The 26,372-nt window shown below is 34.1% G+C and overlaps 3 protein-coding genes across 4 annotated transcripts; 2 read left to right on the plus strand and 1 right to left on the minus strand.

The window, feature by feature from the left end:
- Nucleotides 1–7,603: 7,603 nt before the first annotated feature.
- LOC132307685 (probable protein phosphatase 2C 39) lies at nucleotides 7,604–11,910 on the plus strand. Its single transcript, XM_059805511.1, has 5 exons — nucleotides 7,604–7,786; nucleotides 9,660–9,908; nucleotides 10,195–10,471; nucleotides 10,891–11,045; nucleotides 11,609–11,910. The coding sequence occupies exons 1-5, from the start codon at nucleotides 7,754–7,756 to the stop codon at nucleotides 11,744–11,746; spliced, it is 852 nt and encodes a 283-aa protein (XP_059661494.1). The 5' UTR covers nucleotides 7,604–7,753; the 3' UTR covers nucleotides 11,747–11,910.
- Nucleotides 11,911–12,714: 804 nt separating this feature from the next.
- Nucleotides 12,715–14,962, minus strand: LOC132307686 (squamosa promoter-binding-like protein 4). Its single transcript, XM_059805512.1, has 2 exons — nucleotides 14,302–14,962; nucleotides 12,715–13,387 (listed from the first exon to the last, which is right to left on the minus strand). Exons 1-2 carry the CDS (start codon nucleotides 14,685–14,687, stop codon nucleotides 13,174–13,176), a joined length of 600 nt encoding a protein of 199 aa, XP_059661495.1. The 5' UTR covers nucleotides 14,688–14,962; the 3' UTR covers nucleotides 12,715–13,173.
- Nucleotides 14,963–20,081: 5,119 nt separating this feature from the next.
- LOC132307687 (uncharacterized) lies at nucleotides 20,082–25,155 on the plus strand. 2 transcript variants are annotated; one of them, XM_059805514.1, is made up of 5 exons: nucleotides 20,082–20,424; nucleotides 20,921–21,142; nucleotides 22,315–22,427; nucleotides 22,781–23,176; nucleotides 24,402–25,155. In XM_059805514.1, the coding sequence occupies exons 1-4, from the start codon at nucleotides 20,239–20,241 to the stop codon at nucleotides 23,148–23,150; spliced, it is 891 nt and encodes a 296-aa protein (XP_059661497.1). In that variant the 5' UTR covers nucleotides 20,082–20,238; the 3' UTR covers nucleotides 23,151–23,176; nucleotides 24,402–25,155. The 2 variants fall into 2 exon arrangements, with proteins under 2 accessions (XP_059661497.1, XP_059661496.1); XM_059805513.1 differs by lacking the exon at nucleotides 24,402–25,155 and having other exon boundaries at nucleotides 22,781–23,352.
- Nucleotides 25,156–26,372: the final 1,217 nt, after the last annotated feature.

Raw genomic sequence — 26,372 nt, forward strand, 5'->3', positions numbered from 1 at the left:
AATGCACAGAACACGAGTTTACAAGAAGGAGATAGAATGAAACTTGCCTTTAGGTTTCGGTTTGAAACCTAAACCACCGTTTCTGAGTTCCGGCAACCCCAAGACTGTTTCCCCTTCTCTGACCACTGTTCTCTTCCTGTGTTGCTTCTTGGTTCAACCCACGAGTAACTCCCCTTTACAAATCCCTTGCCTATTTGTTTAACTCTCAAGACATTCTCTGTTTTGCCTCCCAAAACCCACTCTGTTTCTCTTTCTATGTTTTCCCCTTAAACCTTCTCTGTGTTACGGGAAAAAGGGTCCTTGAACCCTTGCAGACATATAGCTTATATATATATAGGCTCCTGTAAAACCCTAATCCTAATTCCAGCCTAATTATATGTCGACTACTTCATAACCCAACGTGATTACAAAAACATAAAACCCTAACATCATTAATAATAAAGCATTCTATAATACACGTCATTTAATACAAATAAATCAAATCATTAAATTAAATCACAATTAAACAATTAAAGTAAAACAAATTAATAAATACAATTAACCACTTAAGTTAAATAATTACATAAAAACAATTTAAAAATAAATTTCATTAAACACAATCCAATCAATTAAGCAAGTAAGCACATAAGTCACTTAATTAAATAAAAATGTAATAAAAATCAAAATTAAATTCTCATTTTATCCTTTTGAAAACTAGGGGTATTACAAAAACTGAGCTTGCGGGTGCTCTTGCTCTGCCATGACGCTGTTTTGCACTTGGGCTCGCCTTTGTAGTACCCGTCGCCCGAGCCCAGAACCGACGAATTAAGTAGAGTAATGGAGAATAGAGGATTGCCAAAAAAAACAGCGTAGGTCTAGCTCTCCCGAGCGCCTTCGATCAGGGCTTGAAGACGCTGTTGAAAGTGAAGGCTCTCTTGATTGAAATAAATAAAAAAGGATTGAGATTGCACGAAGACCTAAGTGAGAATAGGGAAGAGCGTAGCACGAAGAAGGCTTGGGCATAAGTGGTACTTAAGAGTGAGAAACAGGTGCTAAAAATCACCACTATCATTATATTGATTTATTCATTTTACTTGTCAGCATGTGCTCAAAGTTTCAAACCATAAGGAAGCTAGTGCTGGCCCAAAGTGGATCTCAAGCAGCAGCCTTGAAGTAGCGCTAGAGCTAGAGAGGACCACCGAAGCATTGCTCAAGCATTAAAGGAAGATATATATATATGTATACATATATTCATCAATATAATATATAATCCCACTTTAGTATGGAATAGGGAATAGAGTCTCCACACTTGATAGTAAAAAGAAGTGACAAGACATAAGGATGTGATAACTTATCAATAATAAATGGTTGACAAATACTGACAATGCCATAGGAACAGTGAGGAGAAAGAAGATTTGATAGAAAAATGACATAAGAAAAATTTAGTTTTCTTGTTAGTGTAGGACTATACTCTGATTCGTTGGTAAACACAAGTGACACTGCATGTCAAATAGAAACCGGTCCATCTTTATATATACATGTGTGCAGTGTGCACACTCATATATATATATATATATATATATATATATATATATATATATATAATATTAAATTCAGCCTAGGAAGCAATTTAGTATTAACAATGTAGCAGGAATTGAAAAAGCTTAAATTAAAAACAAGTTCATTTTTTTTATTATCATTATTTTTTTAAAACAAGCAAGTCACTTGCAAAAAATAGTAAAGGAAAAAAAAGTTGTTCATTAACTAGGCAGGGCTATGGAACAATAAACTAATAAAATACTATTTTTATGGACTTGATGGGACTTTGCAATTAAAGTAGAGAAAAAGGTGAGTTTTACAGGAAATGACCACCAAACATGTACAACGTAAAAAGCATAGCTGCATGGCCGAGAACACAGGATCTAAAACTCCATAACCCATGGTGTTTAGTCAGCCTTTTCAACACAAAGACAAAATAATATGATAAACTAAACAAAAGGGAACATAGAAAGTTATGTAGCCAGAGGTAAATAAATAAATATAATTAAAATAGAGATATAATAAATTTATCCAGATTTTTCAGAAAGGAAAAGTCATATCTGATTGATGCTAAAGTTGGGGTCCATAGTCCATATTCTTTATGTGAAAAAGTTAATGGTAAACCTTTGTTTATTATCATTACAGGTGAAGCGAGTTTAATGAATTAGGATCTTTAAACATCCGAGGCACCACAATCACAACAAAACTTGGTTATGTCGAGGACTGTAACAACATTTTTTTTTTTTTTTTTTTTAACTGGCACACATGAGACTCATGAGGAATCAATTAGAAATAAGGAAGAAGAAGAAAATGAGTTTTCAGGTAGCCAGAGGAGTATAAGATTCATGGCAGGCATATCATATTGTTAAATGGAAATGACAAAAACATGGTATATCAGTATAGATGAAATAAAAATTTAAAAACGAGCTTGTCAGTTTGAAACTAGAGCAAGCAATAAGAAAATGAGTTAGGAATGAAATCACCAGTCATAGAAGACTTATTCCATATCTATAAAGGGCCAATCTCTTGCAAGCTCGACATTTATGGAATGCTCCTCCCCAGCAGAGTCGCCAAAATGTTGATGGTAGTTCGTGAATAGGATGAGAAGATCATTCCACGTTTGTCGGGGATGCTGAGATCAGAGACTGAGTGGAACTCTAAGCTAGCACAAGGGATTCTCCATAGAGGAGATTAAGAGAGAGAAGACAGATTTGCTTAACACCCATGGTAGCGCGAGTCCTAGGAGACCATCATTTATGGTTATAGTTAGGGTGGTGTATATGTATTTTCAACCCCCTTAAATGGTGAGGGTTAACCCCTATTTATGCTACTTCATTTGGGTAAGGACCGTTGGTCATGAGAGCTAACTTTCTCTTTATCTAATGGTCGCTTTACCTAGGTAAGAACCCTTGGTTATGATGGCAGCTCTTTGTTTATCCAATAGTAATTCTGTGAGATATACATTTAGAGCATTATGTGGTTTATTACTCGAGCTCAGCTATTGGGTGCTAAACATTCTCTCCCCCCTGTGTAAACCTCAAAGTGAGGCGATTCCTTAGAACTCAGCCACCTAACCACTGATACTCAGATTCTCACAACTGAAGATAGGGAAAGAGCCTTCCTCGGGGTTCCGCTTTCTCGGCCCCGCAGGCTCTATCCTAGCTCAGTGTCTCGAGGTCCTTGCAGTTAAAGGGAGCTCGAGAGAAAAATGCCTGAGGTTACGCCTGCAGGAAGCAACCTCGGAAAAGAGGGGAAGAAGGGCCCATCCGACTGGAGCGGGGCGCGTCCACAGAAGAGGAAGGGTAGTGACCCCTTCCTCGGCCAGTGAGTTCAGTTATAGGACGAGTAGCTCAAGGATTGTAATGACCTGAGCTCGAGGGTCCGAATCGCTAACCAAGTCCTTACCTGAACCCGATGTCAACTAAGGGTACTGACGTCCTTTCCTATGTCAATACATAATATACGTGGTTTATAAGAAAATAATAACAATAATAAATAAATAAATAAATAATAGTAATAAAATGAGATCATAGTTACAAAGTATGTCAAAACGATCTCCTAACCCATCAAAGCCTTTGAAGGAGCGTCGTCCGCCACTTCCCTTCCATGTCTTGAAAAATGTTAATAATAAAGGGGTGAGCATAAGCTCAGTAGGAAGTGTCTAAGACACACATCTTATGACCTCGTAAATCCACGTATAGAATAGAAAATAAGAGAATGGGATCATACTATACCGGGGATGTAAACCATAACCACAATATCTAATATAAACACAAATGTCATCCAAGTCACAAATACACCATGTATGCCAATGAAATGCAATACCATGCTCATGTCGCTCCCCTTTTCTGAAACATTTCTATTTCAACATCCAAACCGTTAGTGTGATCCGAACCAAGACAAAGGTTCCTCTAAGGTGTCACGAGGGAGGGGTTGGCTAGTTTTTCCCCAACCACATGGCACCTCCATGGCGTCGTTTGGGTAGCTCAACCACACTACAGTCTCTTTCTAATCCCCTTCTAGATCACACTAACACCACGAACCACTAGGTGCTTCCTAAGCGTCCGGATTTTCGCAAACGTTTTTTTTTAAAGACATTTTCCCAAAATTTAATTTCCTTTGTTTTGAAAACACTTTTCCCATTTCTCTTCCCAATGAATGCAAGAATGCTCCATGTCTCAACTCATCAATTCAACAATAAAGTTTTCACACATACTATTCAACATAATTTTTCCAAAACACATAAATCCATTTCATATACATCATGCTTATATGCTTTCAAAAATAATTTAATACTCCACATTAATTTCTCAATTTAACAATTATGTCATCATAACAAGTGTATCAATTAACTTAAATAACCAAACTCACATTTTCATAACAACTCATTTTAGCATACCACTTAACACATAAAGCACATACAACACATAAATCATCTCATGATTATAACAAGATTAATACAATAAAATTATGCTTGAGCCAAATTTAAGGAGATAACTCACTGAAATCAAAGAATTTATGGGTTAGAATACCCCTACCTCTTAGGATGCAAAACCCCAAATTTTGCCCAATCCAAGCCCTATAATTCGAAATTTCCAAGTGCACCAAACAAGAAATTGCACAGATCAACTTGTAGATCTCGCCGTGAGCTTCAATTTGCCGTAAACGGCACTAAAAAATATTAAGTATTGAAGGAGTAATCAAGAATTGAAGATTGAAAGTTAAAAGAAAAAAGAAAAGTCTAGAATGAGGGGGCAGAGAGAGACCAGCAGGAGGGGAAGAAAAGAAGAAAAAAAATGGAGACCAAGATATGGTCTCATGACCACTTAAAAAGGGCTGTGGGTCCCACCAATTTTTTATTTTTTATTTTTTATTCCATTTAATATATATATATATATATATGTATATATATATATATAGCACGCCAGATAAGTACTGGCCAGGTGTGCTTATTTTCAGAGATGGTGCCACTCAAGCAGACGTCGTGGCACGTATATTAACAGGGTCTAATAAAAAAACGTGAATGAGGAGGAGAGAGAAGAGAATAGAGAAGAAAAAAAAAAATTAAGTAAGAAGTCATTTAAGGATATATATCTTTGGGTCCCAATATTAAATTTGTGTATTGGTTAGAGTTTAATAAAAAAAAAAACGTTTATGAGGAGGAGATAAAATAAAATAAAAACAGTTATTTTAGGATATAAATCTTTGGACCTAATATTAATTTTTTGTGTTGATTAGTGCTTAATAATATTAAAAAATAGATATAATATATTTTGTATAAAAAAATTTTAAATTTTTTGAATTTTCCTAATGGCTAGGTGTAACGGGTGGGTGTTGTTGGGTAGTGTTGAATATCCACCCATTTATACCCAATTATTTTTCCATCCGGATCTGATGTGGGACAAATGACCCTTACTACATTCTCCCCCATTCAAACTCGCAACGCTCTCGTTGCGGCTCGGACCAACCTGCCTACTTGGGCTGTAAACCTGGACGCCCTCCGGGCGGGGCGCTTGGAGTGACACCGAATTAATAATTGGGTCTGACTCTGATATCAGCTGTAACGGATGCACGCTTACTTATTTGCCTAAAAGCTCAAGCTATTGAGATAGCAGGGGCAGAGTTGGTAAGGGCTAGGGGTGGCCATGGCCCCCCCAAAAAAATTTTAATTTGTTTTAGTAGTCCTCAAAATATTTATATTGTAAATAAACTTAATATATGATCAAAAATTTATAATAAATTCTAATTTGGCCCTTCCAAAATATTTTCAAAACATTTATTTATCAGCCCAAGAATAAAGAGTGAAAATAAATTTAACTTATTTCACTTTTAACTCATACAATATCAACTTAGAATCTTTTAGCCATACTTTTGAAAACTTAAATCTTGTGAAATAAAAATGTAAGTTCATTATTATTGAAATCCTACACCAAAAGAAAAAAAAAATGTTACTTCATTTGCATATAGATATGTATAATATTCTTATATGAGTTTAGGAGAGAAAAAGAAGAAAATTATACCAATGTCCCTCATGTCTAAAAAAATAAATAAACTTTTTTTCCCAAACATTAAGTGAAAGTGAAAGTGAAAGAAAGTGAAGTGAAGGAAAATTAAATTTTCAAGTCAATTTGTTTAGCACTTCAAAAAACTTCAAGAAAATTTTATAAAATTATTATTTTAAGGTTAAATAACATGTAATTTTCCATAAAAGAAAGGGCATTAATATTGTAAGTTCACAAAACTTTCTCAATAAATCAAAATTTTCTTGTGATTTTTGAAAAACAAATTTATGGGAAAATTAAATGGTTATGGAAAATGATCTTCCTCCAAAATTTTCCTTTTCCTGCTAAGAAAACTCCTTAAAAAATTTTATTTACTTTCTTTCCTTACTATTTCCATCTAACCAAACGAAGCCAAATGTAATGTTTACAAGAAAATTATTTAGAATTATATATAAATCTCTATCAACAAGTGTTGGGAGTATGGGAAAAAAGAAAAACTATAGTATTGTGAGAGCACATGGCAGGAATGCCAACAACAATAATAATATTATAGATGTTAATATTTGTAGTTATAAATAAAAAAAATACATAGCTACTCATTATATAAATTATTAAAGTACTTCTCTATTTTAATCATAATAATTGTGTTATATTAAAACTTGCGAGATTTGTTTAGTTAGAATTATTTATTAAAGTTTTTAAATCTTTCATCAAGCTAATAATGATATATATTTGCCAAATTAGAATCAAAGTATTCAAAAAAAAAAAAAAAAAAAAAAATTTTAGAAATTTGAAACATTTAGTAAAGAAAATTTGATTTTATTTCTTATATTAATTTTTCATATATATATTTTTTGGTTGCACTTTTTTTTTTTTTTTTTTGGATTATATATTTTCAATATATATGTATATTTACACACCTACTAAGATCAATATTTATATAAAAAATTATATTATAATTATTTATAATTTTTTAAAATTTTTATATAATACTAGATCGCCCCCCTACCCGATCACTTTTCTAAAATTTATATAATTTTCTTTTAAAATTTTAGAACTTTCTTGTTGGGTGGAGCCCTAGGCAAACGCCACTGGCCCTTAGGTTGGTGCGGGGAAATTGAATCTCTCACAAAGAGTGGTTGGACTATTCGAGACAGTCTTATCGCTCACGGACTCACTATCACGCAGGATAAGTGATTGACTGGCCTAGGTGGAATTATCAGTCCACATATTTTTAATTCATTTCTTATATTTCTCTCTATGAGGTGGTTGGGACTCATTTATGGGAATGCCGTGGAATCCATGTCATGATCAAAAAGTATACTCGTTCAATTGTGAGTTTATTTTATGGGCGAAAATCTTAACTTAGTGGTGCTCACCACACATTATATTTTTGGTAATATCAAATCTCTCAAATCACTTTAGGTGAAATTTTAAAGCATTCCTTTTTATCTTTACGCATAACAAGAGAGGAATGGGGTAGGATTATGCGAACTTTACAATAATAGGAAATAAAAAGCCGACAAAATTGGTCCCGGCGCGAACGCGTATGGATAAGCAAGGAACGCGGACTCGTACAGAGGCAATGGGCGTGTCAACTGTAGGAGAGTCTTCATCTATATCTATACGCGCCTGTCTCTCTATTCTTCTCTTTCTCTCTCTACAGCTTTCGTTTGCATCTCTATCGACCTTTTCCACCTGGTCTACATTACAATACAATCCCTGTTTCAGCCATGACTGGTAAAGAAATCCTACACAAGATGAAGGTATCACATAACTAATCTCCCCCATTTCACCTCTGTATATATTACACACACATGTATATTTACTGTGTTATTTTGAAATAAAGATTCAGACCCTGATAATCTAGATCACTAATATCTGCAATTTGTGTACCTTGTTTGTGTGTCCATAGTATCTACTTAATTTGCAATTGATCACAATTTGAATGTTGTAATGTGAGTGTCATAAGTTGTTGATTTAGGGATTGTTGGAGATCACAATCCTCCCTTAGGTTAGAATTCCACCTATGAGGAGAAACCCATTGGGCTAAAATTCATGAATTTTACATCTCGGGGAGACCACATTAACCTTTTAATAAAATTAAGGTTTTACAAGTCCAATTACAAGAATATTGTCACATGTAATCGTAATTTTGTCTTTCTTTGTTTGTTTTTAGCATCCTTTGGAATTTGTCTTCACAAAAAGTTCGTTATCTTTCACTAAATAGTTGTTTTGTAGGGAAAGTTAGTTGAGGAAATGTAAATTATTGATGAATGTCAAAATAACTGGTGCTAAGATGTGACTTAATGAAGGTCATTGATATATTAAGTTATGATACTTGAAGAGACTATAATTACATAAATCACTGGATATGGTGCAAAAGGTTCCAATTTTTATTATCACCACCAAGGAATTTGTGCATGTGTAGTTGGAACAAAATGATTTCCCATCACAGTAAAAGACTAAATTTTTTATAAACTATTGATTGTTTCTCCTCCTTTTTATTTATTTATTTTCCCTTCCTTCCCTTTGTGTTCAAAGGTTCAATCTACAATAGCAGCTAATCAATTATCCTAATAGTCTAAAGTACATTTGATTGATGAGTTTATCTAGTTAAAACGTGCTTAGATAATGCTTTGTTTTTATGTTTGTATATTGGTTTAAAGCATCAGAGACTTTTTCTTAAAGCATGAAGATCTTGAAAGTGAGATGAATGATTCTGGTTTGAAGCATAGATGTATTTGTTTAAGAAATTGAAGGCATCTATTTGATGCACAGAGGCATAAGGTCCTTAACTATGTCATAAGAAACATATCATTTTGGAAATAGGATTTATTGATCGGTTGTCATTCCATGTAACTACCGTACTTTCAGTAACTGTGTAGAAAGATGACAACCGCTAGTTCTATAATCATGGAATGGTTGTGATATGGTTTTATTGACCTATGCTCTCCAAGTGGGAGAATGTTAATTGTGGAGACAACTACGTTTAAGAGTTGGTGATCACTGCGGGGTATGTACATTACAATTTAGTATTACCCCTCCCTATCATCCCCAGGTAATAGAACGTTGTAGTTGGTTAGCACAGGTTGTTGTTCTCTTTATCTGGCACTGAACTTGTGTATTTTGAAATGAAATGCCATGCTTTGCTCAACCAGTGACAGGGCCCAGTTGTTTGAGTGGAGTGAATTGGGTATTTCTGTGCCAAAATGGTAAAACAGATAGCTGTTTGATATAACAGTTGGTGCTATGGAAGTATACTACTAGTTCAAGGTTTAAGCTTAGGGAATTTGAAGTACTGTATGAAATGCTTAAAATTCCCTTAGATTATTTTTCACATTTTTATTGGACAAATTAAAATTATAATTTTTACAAGTTTTTAGTGCAACTCATAATTTTTTCCCCCTTTACTTGAGTTTGCATGACAGAGAGAGAACATTCTTATTTTAAATTCATTTTCCACTAGGAATGCATGACTGGTTATATTATGGTAGACTTATAGATGAGGGCACTCTAGTGAGGATGTTTATTGGGCATCTCTTAGCATTCTTCTATCGGTTTGTTTAGTCTTACAAATTAAATAAAAGGCCATTACTCCGCGTAAATGTTGAGCCATGCTTGCTTAATTTTTTGCAGGAAAAAGTTGGGTTAAGTTCATGTGCACCTGACACTGGAAAAGGGAAGAGTAAGATTGACAAGCACATAACCCATGGCTATCACTTGGTTAAGGGAAAATCACACCATGACATGGAAGATTATGTTGTTGCACAGTTTAAGCAAGTTGGGGACCATGAGCTTGGTTTATTTGCAATATTTGATGGTCATCTGAGCCATGATGTTCCTGATTATTTGAGCTCTCACTTGTTCGAGAATATTTTGAAAGAGGTAGTGCATGCTCGTGCAGATTATCATATGTTTTATTAAATTTTTTTTTTTTTTTTTTTTTTTTTTTTCATTTATATTTATTTATTGGTAGTATTTGACTTCCAAAGTAAACCTACTGCTTGTGCTTTCAGAACAGAAGTTGAACTTGATACAAGTTTTTTGACCTGGATGTAGAATTAAATACTTATTGTACTTGATCCTTGTGTCCTTGTTTGCTAAATATTTAATAATGGGTAATCAAAGGATGATAGAAATATTTCACCATCTTTTCTCTTGTTGCAAGTAGCCTGACTTCTGGAATGAGACGGAGCATGCAATCAGGAAGGCATATCGTTTAACTGATACAAATATTTTGGATAAGGCAGTTGAATTGGGTAAAGGAGGTTCAACTGCAGTTACGGCAATATTAATCGATTGTCAAAAGCTGGTAGTAGCTAATGTTGGGGACTCCCGGGCTGTTATCTGCAAGAATGGGGTGGCCAAACAACTGTCAGTTGATCATGAGCCTAGCAAGGAACGAAAGAATATTGAGAACAGAGGTGGTTTTGTATCAAACTTTCCAGGTACATACATGTCTGAAATACAAACTAATCTTGAAATTATAGACTCAAATTTATCTGAGGGCATTTTCGCTCTGTTATTACATTTGTTCACATCCCATTTAAAATGGAACTGCTCAGATTTTCAAATTGTTTAATCAAGTATATTAATTTTCTTCCACATGGGATAAAAGCAATGATGATGATGATGAAGTATATTAATTTTCAAATTGTTTAACAGTCCTTTTGAGTATTAGAAATCGTTTGTTCATGTTGTTTTGCCCTTTTGTTGTCAATTTTAACTTCTTTGTAAAAGCTGGATTGCCTCATAATTCCAAGTGGGCTTCCAACCCACAGCGAATTCCCCCAACTCATCCTCTCCCCACCCACAACCTTTAAAATTAGAGCACTAATGTCAAGGCTGCATCATATGTTAAATTCAGGTGATGTTCCACGTGTTGATGGGCAGTTGGCTGTCGCAAGAGCATTTGGTGACAAGAGCTTAAAGGAACACCTTAGCTCAGAACCAGATGTGTCCAGTGAGCTTATAGATGATGATGTGGAGTTCATTATCTTGGCTAGTGACGGCATATGGAAGGTTGGTTCTCTCTCTCTCTCTCTCTCACACACACACACATTGTTTTGGAACTAGGTTTTGCATGTAAATGGAGAAAAGAAGTTGTGATGCAATGCAACTGAATTTAAGAATGGGTTTGCTTCTGTGTGTAAACTCGTAGTTTGCTTGGACAAGTAAAATAATTAAAGGTAGTTTTGCTACTACGTAATGTCACTTGCTAATTGGCCATGAGCCTCCTCTGAAATGACTGTTTGGACATTAGAGGGGGGCTGGAGTAGTCTAAGTACGTTTTTTAGAGGCTGCAAGAGAAGTACATATATTGGGAACTATTCGATCCCTTTTTGGATTACTGCAGCTATATATCAGAAGCATGCATGGCAGGAGTAGCTTGGACTATAGTGATATGATCAGTAGATGATGGAAATTAGATAAAGAAGAATTAAGCAATAACATGTGTGTTTCATGTGACCAAAACTAGATTCAAAACTAGATTTTGTTATTTATGTTGTTATTTTGCTCTATTCTTCTTTTACTCTGTAATGTAGTCATGGTGAACTGAATTGCATTTTCCAATCTGAAATTAGGTTTTGTCGAATCAAGAGGCAGTGGATTGTATCAAGAACGTAAAGGATGCTCGATCAGCGGCGAAGCACCTTAATGAAGAGGCACTTGCCAGGAACAGCACAGATGATATTTCCTGCATAGTAGTGAGGTTTCACTAATCTGTGTCTGATTTCCTCTTTCCCCTTGTTGAAGGAAGAACATTTTAAGCCGATGTTTGCTTATCCTTGTGTTGTAGACGTATGTCAATGTTGATATTATGCCATAACAGGCCTTTTGTGTTGCTTTATTTAAATTAGTTATGAACGGTTTGCTATTCTGGATCTTTCTATTCTAATTTGGATTGTGGACTTAGTGAAGTAAAGGAAAAGGAGAAAGAAAAGAGAGGGACAAAGGGAAGTGGAATGCCGAGAAAATTTTGTTAAAAAAAAAAAAAAAAAAAAAAAAATTCTATCATCAAATTTTCCTCGTATTTCATGACCCTTAATTTTTCACGGACTCCAAATAGAAAATAAGATAAATGATAAATTTCTTTCTGTAATATCTGCAGCACAAAAGTATAGACACGTTTTAGGAGCTCTCTTTTGAAAGTAAACATAAAGGGCTCTTAGTCCAAGTGATATGACATTTACCTCTTTAAAGGGTGCCTTAATCTCTGAGAAAATTTCAGATGCCGACCAATCATCTTTAAACACAAGCAAAGACTTACACATTTTTGACACAATAACTTTAGTGTCTAATCAAAACATGTAAGCGGAGGCTTACACATTTTTGACACAATTATTTATGTGTCTAATAGTGATTGGTCCAGGACATTAGTTGCAATCACTTAAGTGTCTAATCCGAACATGTAAGCTAAGGCTTACACATTTTTGACACAATTACTTACGTGTCTAATAGTGATTGGCCAAGACATTAGTCCAAACAAATAACACCACCTCTTCGCGAATCAGATGATGGCCCACACGCTAAATACAGTTAGATCACAACTAAATAATTTAATAATGAAGATGCAAAAACAGAAATAAAAAGAATATGACAAAAGATATATATAAAAAAAAAAACTCATTATTAAAAAAAAAAACTAAACTTATTAAAAACTATATCCATTCTTAACGCGCCAAAGCAGTTGTGGCAAACTGATAGAATTTATTTATTAATCCAGCTGCACAATAACTCTGTTTTCGAATGCAGCAACCATAAAACTAAGAGCAACTTGAGACTCATCCAATCATAAGAAGCTAAGAGGAGTATAACTCAAAGGTTATACCATTGTGGGCAGCTCCTGAAAGTCACATATCAATCCGTGCTGGGGCTAATTCAACACCGGCTGGCGGACAACAACATAGACATAGAACAACAATATCGAAGAACACGAAACTTGGAAGGCCTAATGTGGATACAGTAGTCTACACAAGCTATCACAATTAGGAGATAAACATGTAGCAGGGATGGTGCTTACAGTGACGGGAATTCTGTACTTGTTTTTAACATAAATAGACGGAATAGGATATTATAAACAGGGCATGGGCATGGGCATGAGCATTGGCATGCCGTGGAATGACAGAAGAGAGTAAGCATGGAGGTTTCAACGGATGTGGAAATGTTTAATAGAGGGATTTCCTGGGAGCGTTATCTGAGCTCTACCTCTTTCATCAGTCTGCCAGCATTGATCCAGACCTCTGCGGCTCGATCCCTCCCCTTGGGACTCAGATAAGTTTTTCCGGCGACGTTCATTGTGTCCGGCCAAACGCTTGCGACAACTTTTCTTTGCGTCATCGAACTCAGCTAGCTCATGGAACCTGAATTTTGTTAAGAGTCACAAGGCATTGGTATGGTACTTGATACTGAAATTTTCAAGAAATGAAAATTTGTACCACCAATGGATTAATTAGAATAGAGATTAGAGCTTAGAAAATAATACACTTCCTTGTTACAATAGTAAAATAGATGGCCAATTACAGTAATTCAATTCAGGAGACAGCTTTTCAACTTCAGTTGAAAACACAGGCAAAGGGAGTGCAAGTCATGACTCATCCAATGCCTTTTTTTGTTTTTTTCTTTAACCACCAAGGGCTACAAGGTTCAAGTTCTAGAGTAAATTTACCCAGTGGAATAATTTAAGTAGGAGCTATTTTGGCTAATTTGAGTACGATTACGATCACTTTGTCCAAAATAGCGTCAAAAGTTACGTCTAGTCTCTAAAATTCTACTTCCAAAACTGCACAGCTAGGTAATAGTAGTTGCTTTTTTGAGTGAAGTTTATGCCTTTTCAAGGAATTTGGTGCATAATGCCTCTTTAATTGTGCAATTGTCCTATAAAAGACGGAACAAAAGGGGAAAGAGAAAATATCTAATCTTTCCATTGCCACTCCATTCTTCACCACTACTAAGAAGTTCAAAGCATTCACTTCCTTGCATTTTCTTGGCAAACAAACAGAATATAAGGAAAATCCATTACTCATAATCAAGATCTAGTAGTATATAACAACTACCGAAAGTAATTTGCAGGAAACTCCCAATTTTCTGGACTACATACATGTTCCCTTCTAAGAGTAGAAAATAGTAGCGTTTTCCGGTTGAAGTAACAAATGGAATCAAATTAATTTCTTTACAGCAAAGCTTAATCATAGACACAATAACTTCAAATTCACTCCTACTTCAAGTGAAAAACTGAATCAAAACACTGAAATTGAAAAAATTAGGGTTTGGGTACCTGCTGCATTGCTGACAGAACCGCTGCCGGAGGCCGCCGACAACGACAGCCGGAGCTTTGGCGTGAACCTCGCAGACCTTATGCCGGCGGTGGTAACGCTTCGCATCGGTCAGATCGGAGGCGCACTTCTCTACCTGACACCGCGGCAGTGCCGCCCCTCCTCCACCACCACCACCACCACCACCGCCGCCGGCGGCAGACCCTCTCCTTCCAGACCCACCAACAAAAACTATTTTCTTCTTCTTTTCATCAATTTCGAACCCCAATTCACCACCACCCTCTTCTTCCTCCACACCATCATCTCCATCTTCCTCCACCTTCTTATCCACCGCCTTGTTCTTCAAGTCTGAATATGGCCTTGCCTCGTACCGCCTGTGATGTTCCATTATTATGGGTTCCTAAGATGGTGGAAGAGAGAGAGAGAGTGAGTGAGTGAGAGAGACGGAGAGAATTGTAGTGTCTAGGTAGAAATGAATGAACCTCAAGACATACTCAGATAAATGTAAATATAAAGGTCGGATGGAGAGAAGAAGGGTGTGAGGACCACAACCACCTCTCTCTCTCGCTCCTCCAACTGTCTCTCTCTATATATTTTCTGAATCAGTCAGCGTTTGTGAGAGTGAAATAGCGAATGAATGGTAAGAATTGTACTAATCAAGCAAGGAATGGGATGGTTTTGATTTGCTAATGTTAGTTGTTTGAGTTTGATTCTAGTTAATGGTGGTTGGTATGGTACCTCTGTTCTACTTTGGGTGATGTTATAATTTACTCAAGAGGAAAATAATACAGTAATAATCTTAAACATGAAAACATTTGGCTGTTTATTTGAATGTAAAAAATATATATATATTTTAGTATTTGGTTGTCATAAAATCTGTACAAAGAAAAATAATATTAAAATTAATTGAAAAAAATTATTCATTAATTTTTTAAAAATTATTTTATATATTTTGTCCGATTGAGACTTAAACTTCTGTTAAAGATTTAAAAATATATATATATTTTATGTCAAAACAATCGAAGCTTGAATAACATGAATTGAAAAAAGTATAAATTTATATTAGATCTTGTCAATTTTGGCATTATTTTGAAGTGTTTAACTTCTTCGTTTATATTCTCCAAAATCAGAATTAAATTCTATGTATTTCATCCATTAAAATCATGAGACATAGTAAGATTTCAACCTGTTATACCAATTTTAGCCCATTGAATCAAAATGGTTTGGTGATTTGGTGAACCTACATAAAATTTTATGACATAATTCTTAATAAACCTACTTTCACTCGATTGGTAATACTAATAGTCCAATATTATGCTGCGGACATTAGAGGGAGTGATAATAAGAAGAGAGGCTTTCGTAAGTGATGTGTAAAAAGTCAAATGAATAATTTAATATGTCTTTTAATTAATAGTCAATAAACAGAGGTCATAGGTATTGTCACGGATGATGAGAGTATTACTTCGCGACAACAAGCTCAATAATGAGAAAAGTGGTCCACTGAGAAAAGTTGAAAGGTCATATTCTCGATTCCAACTTTATACAAGAAGAGAATACTTATTCCGATAAGAACTTAGGGCTTGTATCACATTATGTTCTTTTGCCAAATACAGCCATTTAAGATCTTAAAAAAATTGTATATTAGCGTAGTTATTAGGAACTTATCTTTATTTTTTCGTAATTTTAGAGACAGTATCAAATCGGGTTGGTGTTAAGATTCTCTTACTTTTAGGACTCTTTTTTCATTTATAAAGTGTTGTAGTATTCATAGTATAATATTTCAAAAATTTTTGAAATTAGAATCATGATAAAATAGAATCGTTTTCCTACAATTTTTGAATAAAAAGTTTAGCACGAACGATATGATCTCTCCACCTCAAAATATATATTAGGAGTTCGAGACACAAGGAGCATGTTTTGAGCGCAAGTTTCTTTCACAACTTCTGATGGCTTTTAGCACCAACACTTAAGGTTGGAGGTCATTCAGTGGCCATAAGTACTCTGTTGTCAAAGTCTAATATTCAAGATTCCAAACTTTGGAGTAGTGTAAAGTTCATGTGAAATAATGGGAGTTTGTTGCAATTACAAGGTAGACATTGAGAGGGACAATTCAGTTCGTTCATGGTACCACTGCTATAGCAAATTGGTCTAAATGACAAGATAGTACAGCATCCTATGCCATCCTTTCGTATGCACTGATAGGTTCTTTAGTAGTGTGCTTGTGAGGGAAGGGACCTGGTAAAAGAGTGAATAAAATCAGTCATTGTGGCCTTGAAATTGAAAATTTTTAACTCATTGAAAGGAGTTGGTGTCAAATCATTGCTATAACACATTCTTACGTACGTTGCAAATTTTTCAATGCATTAATTTTAGATTTCAATATATTTGTTCTAAATTTCTACCCATGTTATGTGTTGAAATATAATTCAACGTATGAAATAGATTAGTCCCAACGTCTAAGATCGAAGGTTTAAAAGTAAGGTTGCAACTCGGGTGAGTTGGGCGAACTTAAAGTATAACTTGAATCTAACCCACCATATAAAATACTAAACTCAACCCTAACTCTAACCCTATCTTCAATCTTAACTACTTAACACGAGCCTAACCCGTCCTTCTAATTTTAAATTCGGGTTTGCAACTCGGACTTAGATTTTGGATTAAAACTTTAGATAAATTCGGATTATTCATATAGTTAATATTTATCTCGAAAATTTAATATGATCTTGAATTAGTTTTAGATTAAATTACTCTTAAATAAGAAGAAGTTTAAAGATTTTTTTTGTAAATTTTTAATAAATTACAAACAAATTTTAAAAAAATTAATTCTCCTAAATATTAACATACAATAAGTTAAAATTTAACAAAAAAAAAGTTTAAAGAAAAGAAGTAATCATAATTTAAATATCATATATAATGTATTTAAAAGTAAAAATATATATGAAAATAATATTAGAATTCGGGTTCGGATTGGCTCGGGTTGCTAGCACTTCAACCCAAACCTAACCCTAATTAAATTCGGGTTGAAAATTTTCAGTCCAAGTCTAACTTTAATTGTAAAAATAATTATTCAATTCTTTGAAAAATCGAGCTGAGCTCGAGTTGGGTTCGAGTTAACCAACCCAAGTTGCACCCCTGCTTAAAAGTGGGTTGAGAATCTTGAGATCTCATTTCAATATTATTAAATTATGTTTTAATATATTTATTCTTTATGTTAAAATGATATTGAAATATAAAATAAATGTGTTAAAATATATTTTAAACGCGTTGATAAAGGCATAGCAGACTACAGCACGATTCCGGAGTCAAGGAATTAATGGCAGGGAAAAGAAGTGATAAACGCAACCATTGAAAAAGAATGTATCATTCCGAAATGAGTCACTTTCTACTATTAATTTGGCAGAATCTAATACGACTAATATTTTAGAAAGTAATTTCTTTTCTTTTGGTCCATTCTCGGGAAACCAAATTGGTAGAGATCCACGTTATTTTCGTAGTACTATCCTTTTTCTTTTCCTGTCCCTCTCCCCTCTGCCAAACAACTGAAAATAATAGCATGTCCCATGGTCCATCTCTTTCCTTAATTTCACTTATTTCCTAACAAACATAGTGAGCTCAACATTATATGTGGATTTAGACATGGATTTGTTATCCCTTCTTCCTCCCTCAATCAATAGAGGCATACTCTATCCTCTCCCTCTCCTCCCTCTTTCCTTTCTCTTACCAAACACAGTGTTACATGAATCAGATGGAAACATAAATGAGTATATATATGAGTTGAGCGTTAACACCACTTAATAATTTAAAATTTTGAATCGAATTGTAAATCAGAAAATTTGAATCGAATTGTAAATCAGACCTGGATTTTGATCCATGATAGAGTAAATTTTTGAAGAACACTTCTTTTTAGTCATATAGTTCTTAGAATCAAATGATTTTGTCATGCCCATAAAGCTTTGTACAAATTATACGGATTATATAGCCAGGTAACACATGGTTCAGCAGACCATAGATGACATGCACCCCCCACTGTATTACCATTTTTGAGAAAAGACCAAACTATGTCACATCTTTTTGTTTTTCTCTTTTATTTTTTTTTGGTTCAAGCAGACCATAGATGGAAGCATCTCCTATCTTGAAAGGAGAGATTTATGTGATTCGTTTTTGTTTGTGGGTTGAGATTGAGATAATTTTTTTTTTTTGGTGTTTTTTTTTTAACTGCGTCCCTTAATTGAATGTAACTATTTATCACTGTTGTGACGTCAACTGAGACGACTAATAAGAATAACTTATCTTCTTTTTGATTGTAAGCTATATGCCGAATCAAGTTTTTTTATTATTTTTTTGATACTTTATGAAGTCTTCGTTAGGAAACAAAGGGAAGATAAAGTCGATTTTAAAAAGTCATTGGTTATAAGGTTAATTTTACTTGAACCTCTTCAAATTTGATCAAATAATACATTAAAAATTATCACGCATTACAAATGTTTGGTTTATTTTTCACTTATATTCCAAAAGTTATTTATATCAAATATATTTTTGCATGTAAAATGACATTGCTACCATTCTAACTATCGGTTGACTTAAAAAAGGATTGAAATGACTTAAATACCAAAAAAAAGGGTTAAAATGACTTAAATACCCTTTGACCTTCATTATATAAATTTAAAATTATTCTTTATATATATATATATTTTATTTTTAAAACCAACCAAATTATAATTATAATTATAAATTTATAATTATTTTTTAAAACCAAATTTATAAATATTTTTTAAAACCAACCAAATTATAATTATAAATTTATAATTATTTTTTAAAATTATTCTTTATATATATATTTCTCATCATGTACAACAAAGAATATATATTTCAGGATAAAAGGGTGAGATGAAGAGCTTTGGGGGTGATAGGGTAATAAATGAGGACAATTTGGTTATTTCACGCTTTTGCTATTTTGAATTAAAATGATTAAAAAATAGGAATAAAATTGTTATTTGACATTTTTTCAACGAAAAAGTAATCAAAAAAAATTTGAGATATGAGTGATAATTAATTTCAAAAGTATTTGCGTGTAATATTTAACCAAACTTACCGGACTATCAGTAAAATTAATCCTTAATCATTAATTATATGTAAGTGGGATGCAAGTTCAAAGGTAAGAGAGGAGGGACGAAATAAGATTTAAGGAGAGAGAGAGAGAAGATAAAGAGGAAGGGTATCATTTGACTTTATTCTATTGTAATCCAAACTTGAGAGGTCGAATGAAAATAAAAATATATTTGTTTGGCAATATGAAAAAACTTATTATCCTAGTTATATGTGTTCATTTATATATTTATAAATACAATGGTAAAACAATAATTTCATCATTTCTTTCAACTTCTTAAAATAAGAGACGAGCACCCTCTATTTATATATTTATTTATTTATATGGATTCTTCTTTATCCCCGGTTCATCTATTTTTCTCCTCTCTCTTGCCATTTAGCAGAACTAAACGGGCCTTTTACTATTTAGACAGTAAATTTATTAAAATAAGAACGAGGAATTTTTTTTAAAAAGACATGAAAGTAGAAAAAGAAGAAGAAGAAGAATATGATATTTCGTGTTCTATTAAATCTCCATTTTGTCCATTTTTCACAATCTTCTTTTTTTTTTTTTTTTTGTCATTTCCATTTTTTACATATCATAAAGCATTTTTTTATTCTTTCACCACTATTGTCTAATTTATTTATATATATATTTTTGACATATCATATCAATAATGCTAACTTTTTCATCACAGAATGGTATCATTATCATGACAGTAATCGACGACCGAGATGCGAGCTCACAGTTAAGAGAGTGTCTTACTGTCTTCATTACATTTCTCTTTGTATGTATTGTTGTCGTCTCGGACGCGTAGGCAACTGGTAGCAGAGGCGGAGGCGGTTGTGACGGCATGGCGGAGATTAAGAGTATAGCAGTTATTGGTGGCGGACAAATGGGATCGGGAATTGCCCAACTCGCCGCTGTCTACGGCATCGACGTCTGGCTTCACGATACCGATGCCGACGCTCTCACCAGAGCCACCGAATCCATCTCTAATTCCATCCAGCGCTTCGTCTCCAAAGGTCACCTCTCTCAGGTCCCACACCCATCTCTCTATGAACTGAACCGAACACTTTATAATTCTATTCTTTTTCTTTCTCTATTTTCTTGTAAACAAAACAAAGCCCAACTCTGTTACTATTAGATAATCTTACACCGAATTGCTTATTTATGATTGGAAACTGATAAGATTTGTGATTGAATAATCTAAGGAATTTAGTTTACCGACGACTTCATTTTATTTCATTTTAGAGGTTATTTTGATGTATATAATCAAATTGGGTGAAATCTATTTGGTGTTTGATAATTAGTTTTGTTTTGTTTTTTTCATTTTAATTTGGTGTTGTTTGGATAACAATAGATGGGTCAGTTATGTTCATTTCAGTACAGGAAATAAATCCATTTTCTGTAATGCTTTAGCTGCAAATTATCTTTTCAGTCAATCAATTCCTTTGTTCCTTTCAGTGTCTTCCAAACTACTGAAATTTAACTGTTTTGAATCTTAACCAATGCTAGTAAATTTCACTTAATAGGAAGAAGGGACTAATGCTATCAGACGTTTACGGTGTACTTCAAACTTGGAAGATCTTCATTCTGCGGATGTTATAATTGAAGCCATTGTGGAATCTGAAGAAGTGAAGAAATTGTTGTTTTGTGAACTAGACAGGATCGCCAAAGTTTCCGCCATTTTGGCATCTAATACAAGTTCCATTTCGATAACTCGTATAGCGTCTGCTACAAGTAGACCACACCAGGTTTCCTTCAGAATACAGCAGCATTTTATTATACAAGTGTTTGGTAGTTGTTGTAGTTGTTACTTATGTGATTTATTTAATAGCTCTTGATTCTTGTATTTATCTTTTACTGTTAATTTTCTGGGAAAATTTGTTTAGTTGGATATTGAAGATGTTTTAGAATAAGTTGTTTCACAAAATTCATAATTTACGGTCATTAAACATATATATTATATATATATATATATATTCTATTGATTAATTTTTTTGATATGGATTCACATCAATAAGCTACCTAAGTGTGTGAATTCTCTAGCATTTGGTTATTATAGGCAATATTACATTATGTGTTTAAATAATTAGAAGAATCTGATAATGTTGTATCATCTCATTTGTGGGACTTGACAGTTTTAATACTGCTGCGTATCCTCTAATTTCTGAGAATTGACAGTGATAATAGTGCTGTTGGTTTTGCTTGCTCAAGTGTTCAGTCCCCAACTCTTTTCTTTGATATGAGAGAAACCTGATCCTTAATATAGTTTGGTATTGGGGTTCTAAAATTTTGAGAAAAGTATTTCAAAAGACGATTAACTATACATCCAAAAAAACTTTGGCTTACTTGAGTTACCATCATGGTATTAGAGTATTGATGTGCTTAAAGTCAAAGAAATTGAATTTTCACATTTGATGGATCCTCTTCTAATTTCCTTTGCCATCATTTTAGTGGGAGAATCAACAGAGCTTGGTTCAGTAACGTAAAAGCAACAATATGTACATATTTTTTTAGTTCCTAAGTAGTGTTAATTCACTAAGAACAGAAGAAAAAAATCTATATACTCTTTCTTCATTCATGTTATATTTTCACCTTTAAACTTTTTAATTGCAATTATTGCGTAGCCCGCTTTAAGCACCAATTTTTTCTCTGTTTGTATATTAATTTAATAATGCTGCAAAAATGTACTAGCTGTTGCATTTCACTATTACCTGCCTTTGCTCCTTTGTGCAGTTATCAACACCAGCCCGTATGAAATTTTAATGGTAATGTAAGAAAGAAAATCCCTTCATGTAATTTTATAAATGCTTTCCTTGTTGATGACTGAAATGTGACTTGTAATTAAATTCTTATAAATAGCCTGTTATCTACAATCTTAATACTTAAGGATCCTGATGTGATGAAAGATAATCATTTGCAGGTGATTGGCATGCATTTTATGAATCCTCCTCCTATCATGAAACTGGTTGAGATTGTTAGAGGGGCAGATACATCAGATGATACATTTAATTCAATTAAAGCATTGGCAGAGAGGTGAGCAACTTGATTACTTTGTAAATTTAAAATACCTGATTTCCTTTGCCTTGACGTTTTCCCTTTCCTTGCTTGGAAGGTGTTGCTCCCTCCTTTACTATCTCCCTGAAAAATAAGTTTTTAAAAAAAGACTGAATCTCTCTCTCTCTCTCTCTCTCTCTCAAAGCAAGAGGGTAAACATTTTGTTGACCATGCACTGTTGACTGTTGTCAATCTCACTCTGGTTTGTCATTTTGACGCAAGGACATATTCTTGCTTTTTTCTTTTGTTAAAGTTTTATTTGTTGGCATATAAGTATGAACTTATCTTGACCTCATGCTTGCCATGTGTTCATCTGGTGACCACGAATGTAGGTTTGGCAAGACAGTCGTTTGCTCCCAGGATTATTCTGGCTTCATTGTAAACCGAATTCTAATGCCGATGATAAATGAAGCATTTTGTGCACTCTATACTGGAGTAGCAACAAAGGAGGACATTGATACAGGAATGAAGCTGGGAACAAATCATCCAATGGGTCCTCTGCAACTTGCAGATTTCATTGGATTGGATGTTTGTTTGTCAATTATGAAAGTTCTTCATGCTGGCCTGGGGGACGATAAATATGCTCCATGCCCTCTTCTTGTGCAGTATGTTGATGCTGGTCGCCTTGGAAAAAAGAGAGGTATTGGGGTGTACAATTATCTTAAGGTACCTGAACAGAATAAACCATCATCTCGACTTTGAAGTGTTGACAGCTAGAAAATGACGAGGTAAGTGAAAATAATGCCATTTTTATATCTGATCCATGGCATTTTGTAAGATTATTATGCAACAAGTTACCTGCCGCTGAGCAGTATATGACCGTATTGCTTTCCCTTTTGTGCTTCTGAGCTCAGTGTATCACTTGCTTTATATTTTGACCATTCAATAACCAAGATTATCGATCTCTCTGCTTGAGGTTCTCTCCTCCCTTCTCCTCCTCTCATTTTTTCTAGTTGATTAGAGCAGAATGAAAATTTTACTAATTTGTTGAGAGTTCTTTGATGCCCTGGTTGGAACTCGGAAGGGTGCACTTGTAATAACGATGAAAAGAAAAGAAAATGAACCCCTCAAGTCAAACCCCACCTCGCATTTGAAAAAGAGTGATGCCAGTGGAATTGAACTTCTCAGTTGATTAGATATACAGACGAAGTTGATTTCGATTGACATTCATTATTTTATGTTTTGATTGTCTCCCTCTTGCATTATCCCAACTCCTTTAATCAAAATGGGGAGAGTGACAATGACGTTTGTGACCTATAAGTCCCAGAGCTCCCTTGACTCTATAGTGCACGTTGTTAATTTATTGTGATATTTCAATGTCTTGTTGTTTATAGCACCTGTGATGCAGTGTAAATCCATTTATATCCTCCTCCCCCTTCCTTCTTTGCCATTTACCTCTACGGTATCAAGAATGGCTAAAAGCTTTCATTATCATATTGGAGTTCTTCTTGTTACCATCTCAAATCCAGATAAAGAATTATACACGAGAATGGCAAGTGTTCTCGTGAAATTGCATGTTAAAGAGAGGTAAGAAACGCTGCAAGGTAGTGGCATGAAAGAGATAAATGGAAAATTTGAAAGAGGTTTTTGATATCTGTCTTTAAGTAAATTTTTAGCTGCAATTTTCTGAGTCATTTTACCTTTAACTCCCTTGTTCTAATTCTTCATTTTGTTTTTATTATTATTTTTTTTTTGGGAACAGAGTGCAGAAATGCAGTCAATCTGTAATTTTTAATAACCAGGTAATCCAATAAAATCATAAATTAGATGCAAATTTGGTCGAATATTATTGTACTGTTAATCAACCTAGTCATTTTCAGTTGGTTAAAGTCTTAAATTATGTAGTCCCCCGCTAGAACTTTTATGGTACTCCACTATTAACTCTAAACGAGTCTTAAATTTTCCAATCCCATCCATGATAATGCAATAGGTATGTTCATTGTTGCTTGCCAGCCTAGACATCTTCCATTATGTGAGACAGAGAAATCAAAAGGAGGACGTCTTTGTCAATAAAAGTCAGCAAACATGACCCACAAGAACAGCCTGTTAAGGAGCCCATGTTCATGACCAACCCCACACCCTAGAGGTGTCTTTAATAGGAGGTAGGTATCTATTAAAGATGAAAGTGACTGAAATGGCATCCAATGGTATATGAAAAGAAGATAGAAAGAGGAATTAAAGCTGACCTTTCTATATGCATTGTGGTAGCTGAATATTTTGTGATCTGGTCTAGGCAGAGGAGCAATGAAGTTCTTGTTTCAGTGCCCATGCTGCTCCTGCTTCTGCTTCATGAAGCCCAAGACAGGCAAACCAAAGGAGAAGGAAGCCAAACCTCCTGCCAAGGTAGAGAAGAAAGAAGAGAAGAAGGAAGAAGTGAAGAAGGAAGAAGTGAAGGAAACCAAGGGAGAGTGACATTCAGCTGCATCAGGCAGCCAGCGTCGTGGGCTTGTTGAGTAATATTTTCTCAATTACAAGAATGCATGTACTTGTTTCAATCATATGCATCTTTGGAAGTTGACTAATGAATCTATTCTCAAATGCCCTTGTATGGAAAATAAAGGGGTATTCAGTCTGTTCTTAATGTTGTTTGTGAGTCATCTCCCAATTGTTGTAAAAATGATTTGATCTTTAGCATATGTATTTTGGTTGACTGTAATTTGCAAAGAATATATCCAAGTAAATGCATAACAGAGGCTCTTGTGATCTAGTAGCTCTCTCAATTATAAGATGATGCACTCACACTACAATCAAAGCCAAAACCCTAAATTCATTAAGTGGCTTGATTGAAGAGAGAGGCGCCCCGGATCCTCTGCTTGAAACCCTTTCCCATAGGGGTGCTTTAATTTGTCACCAAAGATACTTCTGCATTTTAACACATTAATTCTTTTTTCAACACAATTAATTATGTTTTTCAAACACATTAAATTGGAAACAGATTTAATTGTGTTAAAAAAATAATATAATTATGGGAATTGAAAAATGAAAGCAAAACCTCAAATTAGGTGTCTTATTTCACAAGAAGAAATACAATCAAACAACTGCATTGTCTTTATGAGAGCTTGGACTCTCATCTTCTAACCTTGTATAAAAAATGTGATGAGTTACTTCTCTCATTCATACAAATCCAATGATCTGTTTTAAAATGTTCTATGGAATTTTGAGTGATAGAAGAATATAAAACGCAAATTTCCTATCCATTGAGAGAGAGATAGTGGACAAATAATGCGGTCTTCGTAGAGTAGTGTGATGGTGTTGACAATTTTTTATTTATTTATTTTTTTCCAAATAGGTTACAGGACAACGGTGATCACTTCACTGTACAACAAAACTTGGGAATGATGTCGTTTAACAAAAATTGCGTGTTCACCCATTACAAATGGAGTAATATTCAATGTGTTAATACATATCACGTCATGTCTGAAGGAATAACGGAAGTCATTTAAAATTTTCAAGATCATATCTACGTGATAGTTTATCAAATTAAGAAATACTGAAAAGAAATTTCATATATTTGGACGATTAATTAATCGTTAACATTCTAATAATAACAGTGAATTAGATTGTTCTTCCTTTGATTTTGAATACCAGTAAACCTTCACCTCCATATTTCCGAAATACACAAATTTATGGAAGCCCTGTATCTCTCACTCTCGATTGTTCTATATTTTGTAAGTTTGTAAGTGAATAATAAAACAATCAACCTTACAGATATTACGTATATAGATAGGGGTAGAGATGAGGATCAAAAGGGATTCTTATCCTATCTCCAATTAGATAGATCATAACTCTATCCTATCAAATTAATTATAATAATCACCACAATAATATTGTAAAAGCACTCTAGGATTCAAAAATTATAACAAGGTCCCGTCATACTAAATAACTACATATAAGTCCCTCCGCTACCGAATATCCATAAGTAGC

The sequence above is a fragment of the Cornus florida genome, unplaced genomic scaffold (genome assembly GCF_030987335.1).
Source record: "Cornus florida cultivar Cherokee Brave unplaced genomic scaffold, ASM3098733v1 CherokeeBrave_3.0.0_Hap2_Chr05, whole genome shotgun sequence".
In the NCBI taxonomy this organism is placed as follows: Eukaryota; Viridiplantae; Streptophyta; class Magnoliopsida; order Cornales; family Cornaceae; genus Cornus; species Cornus florida.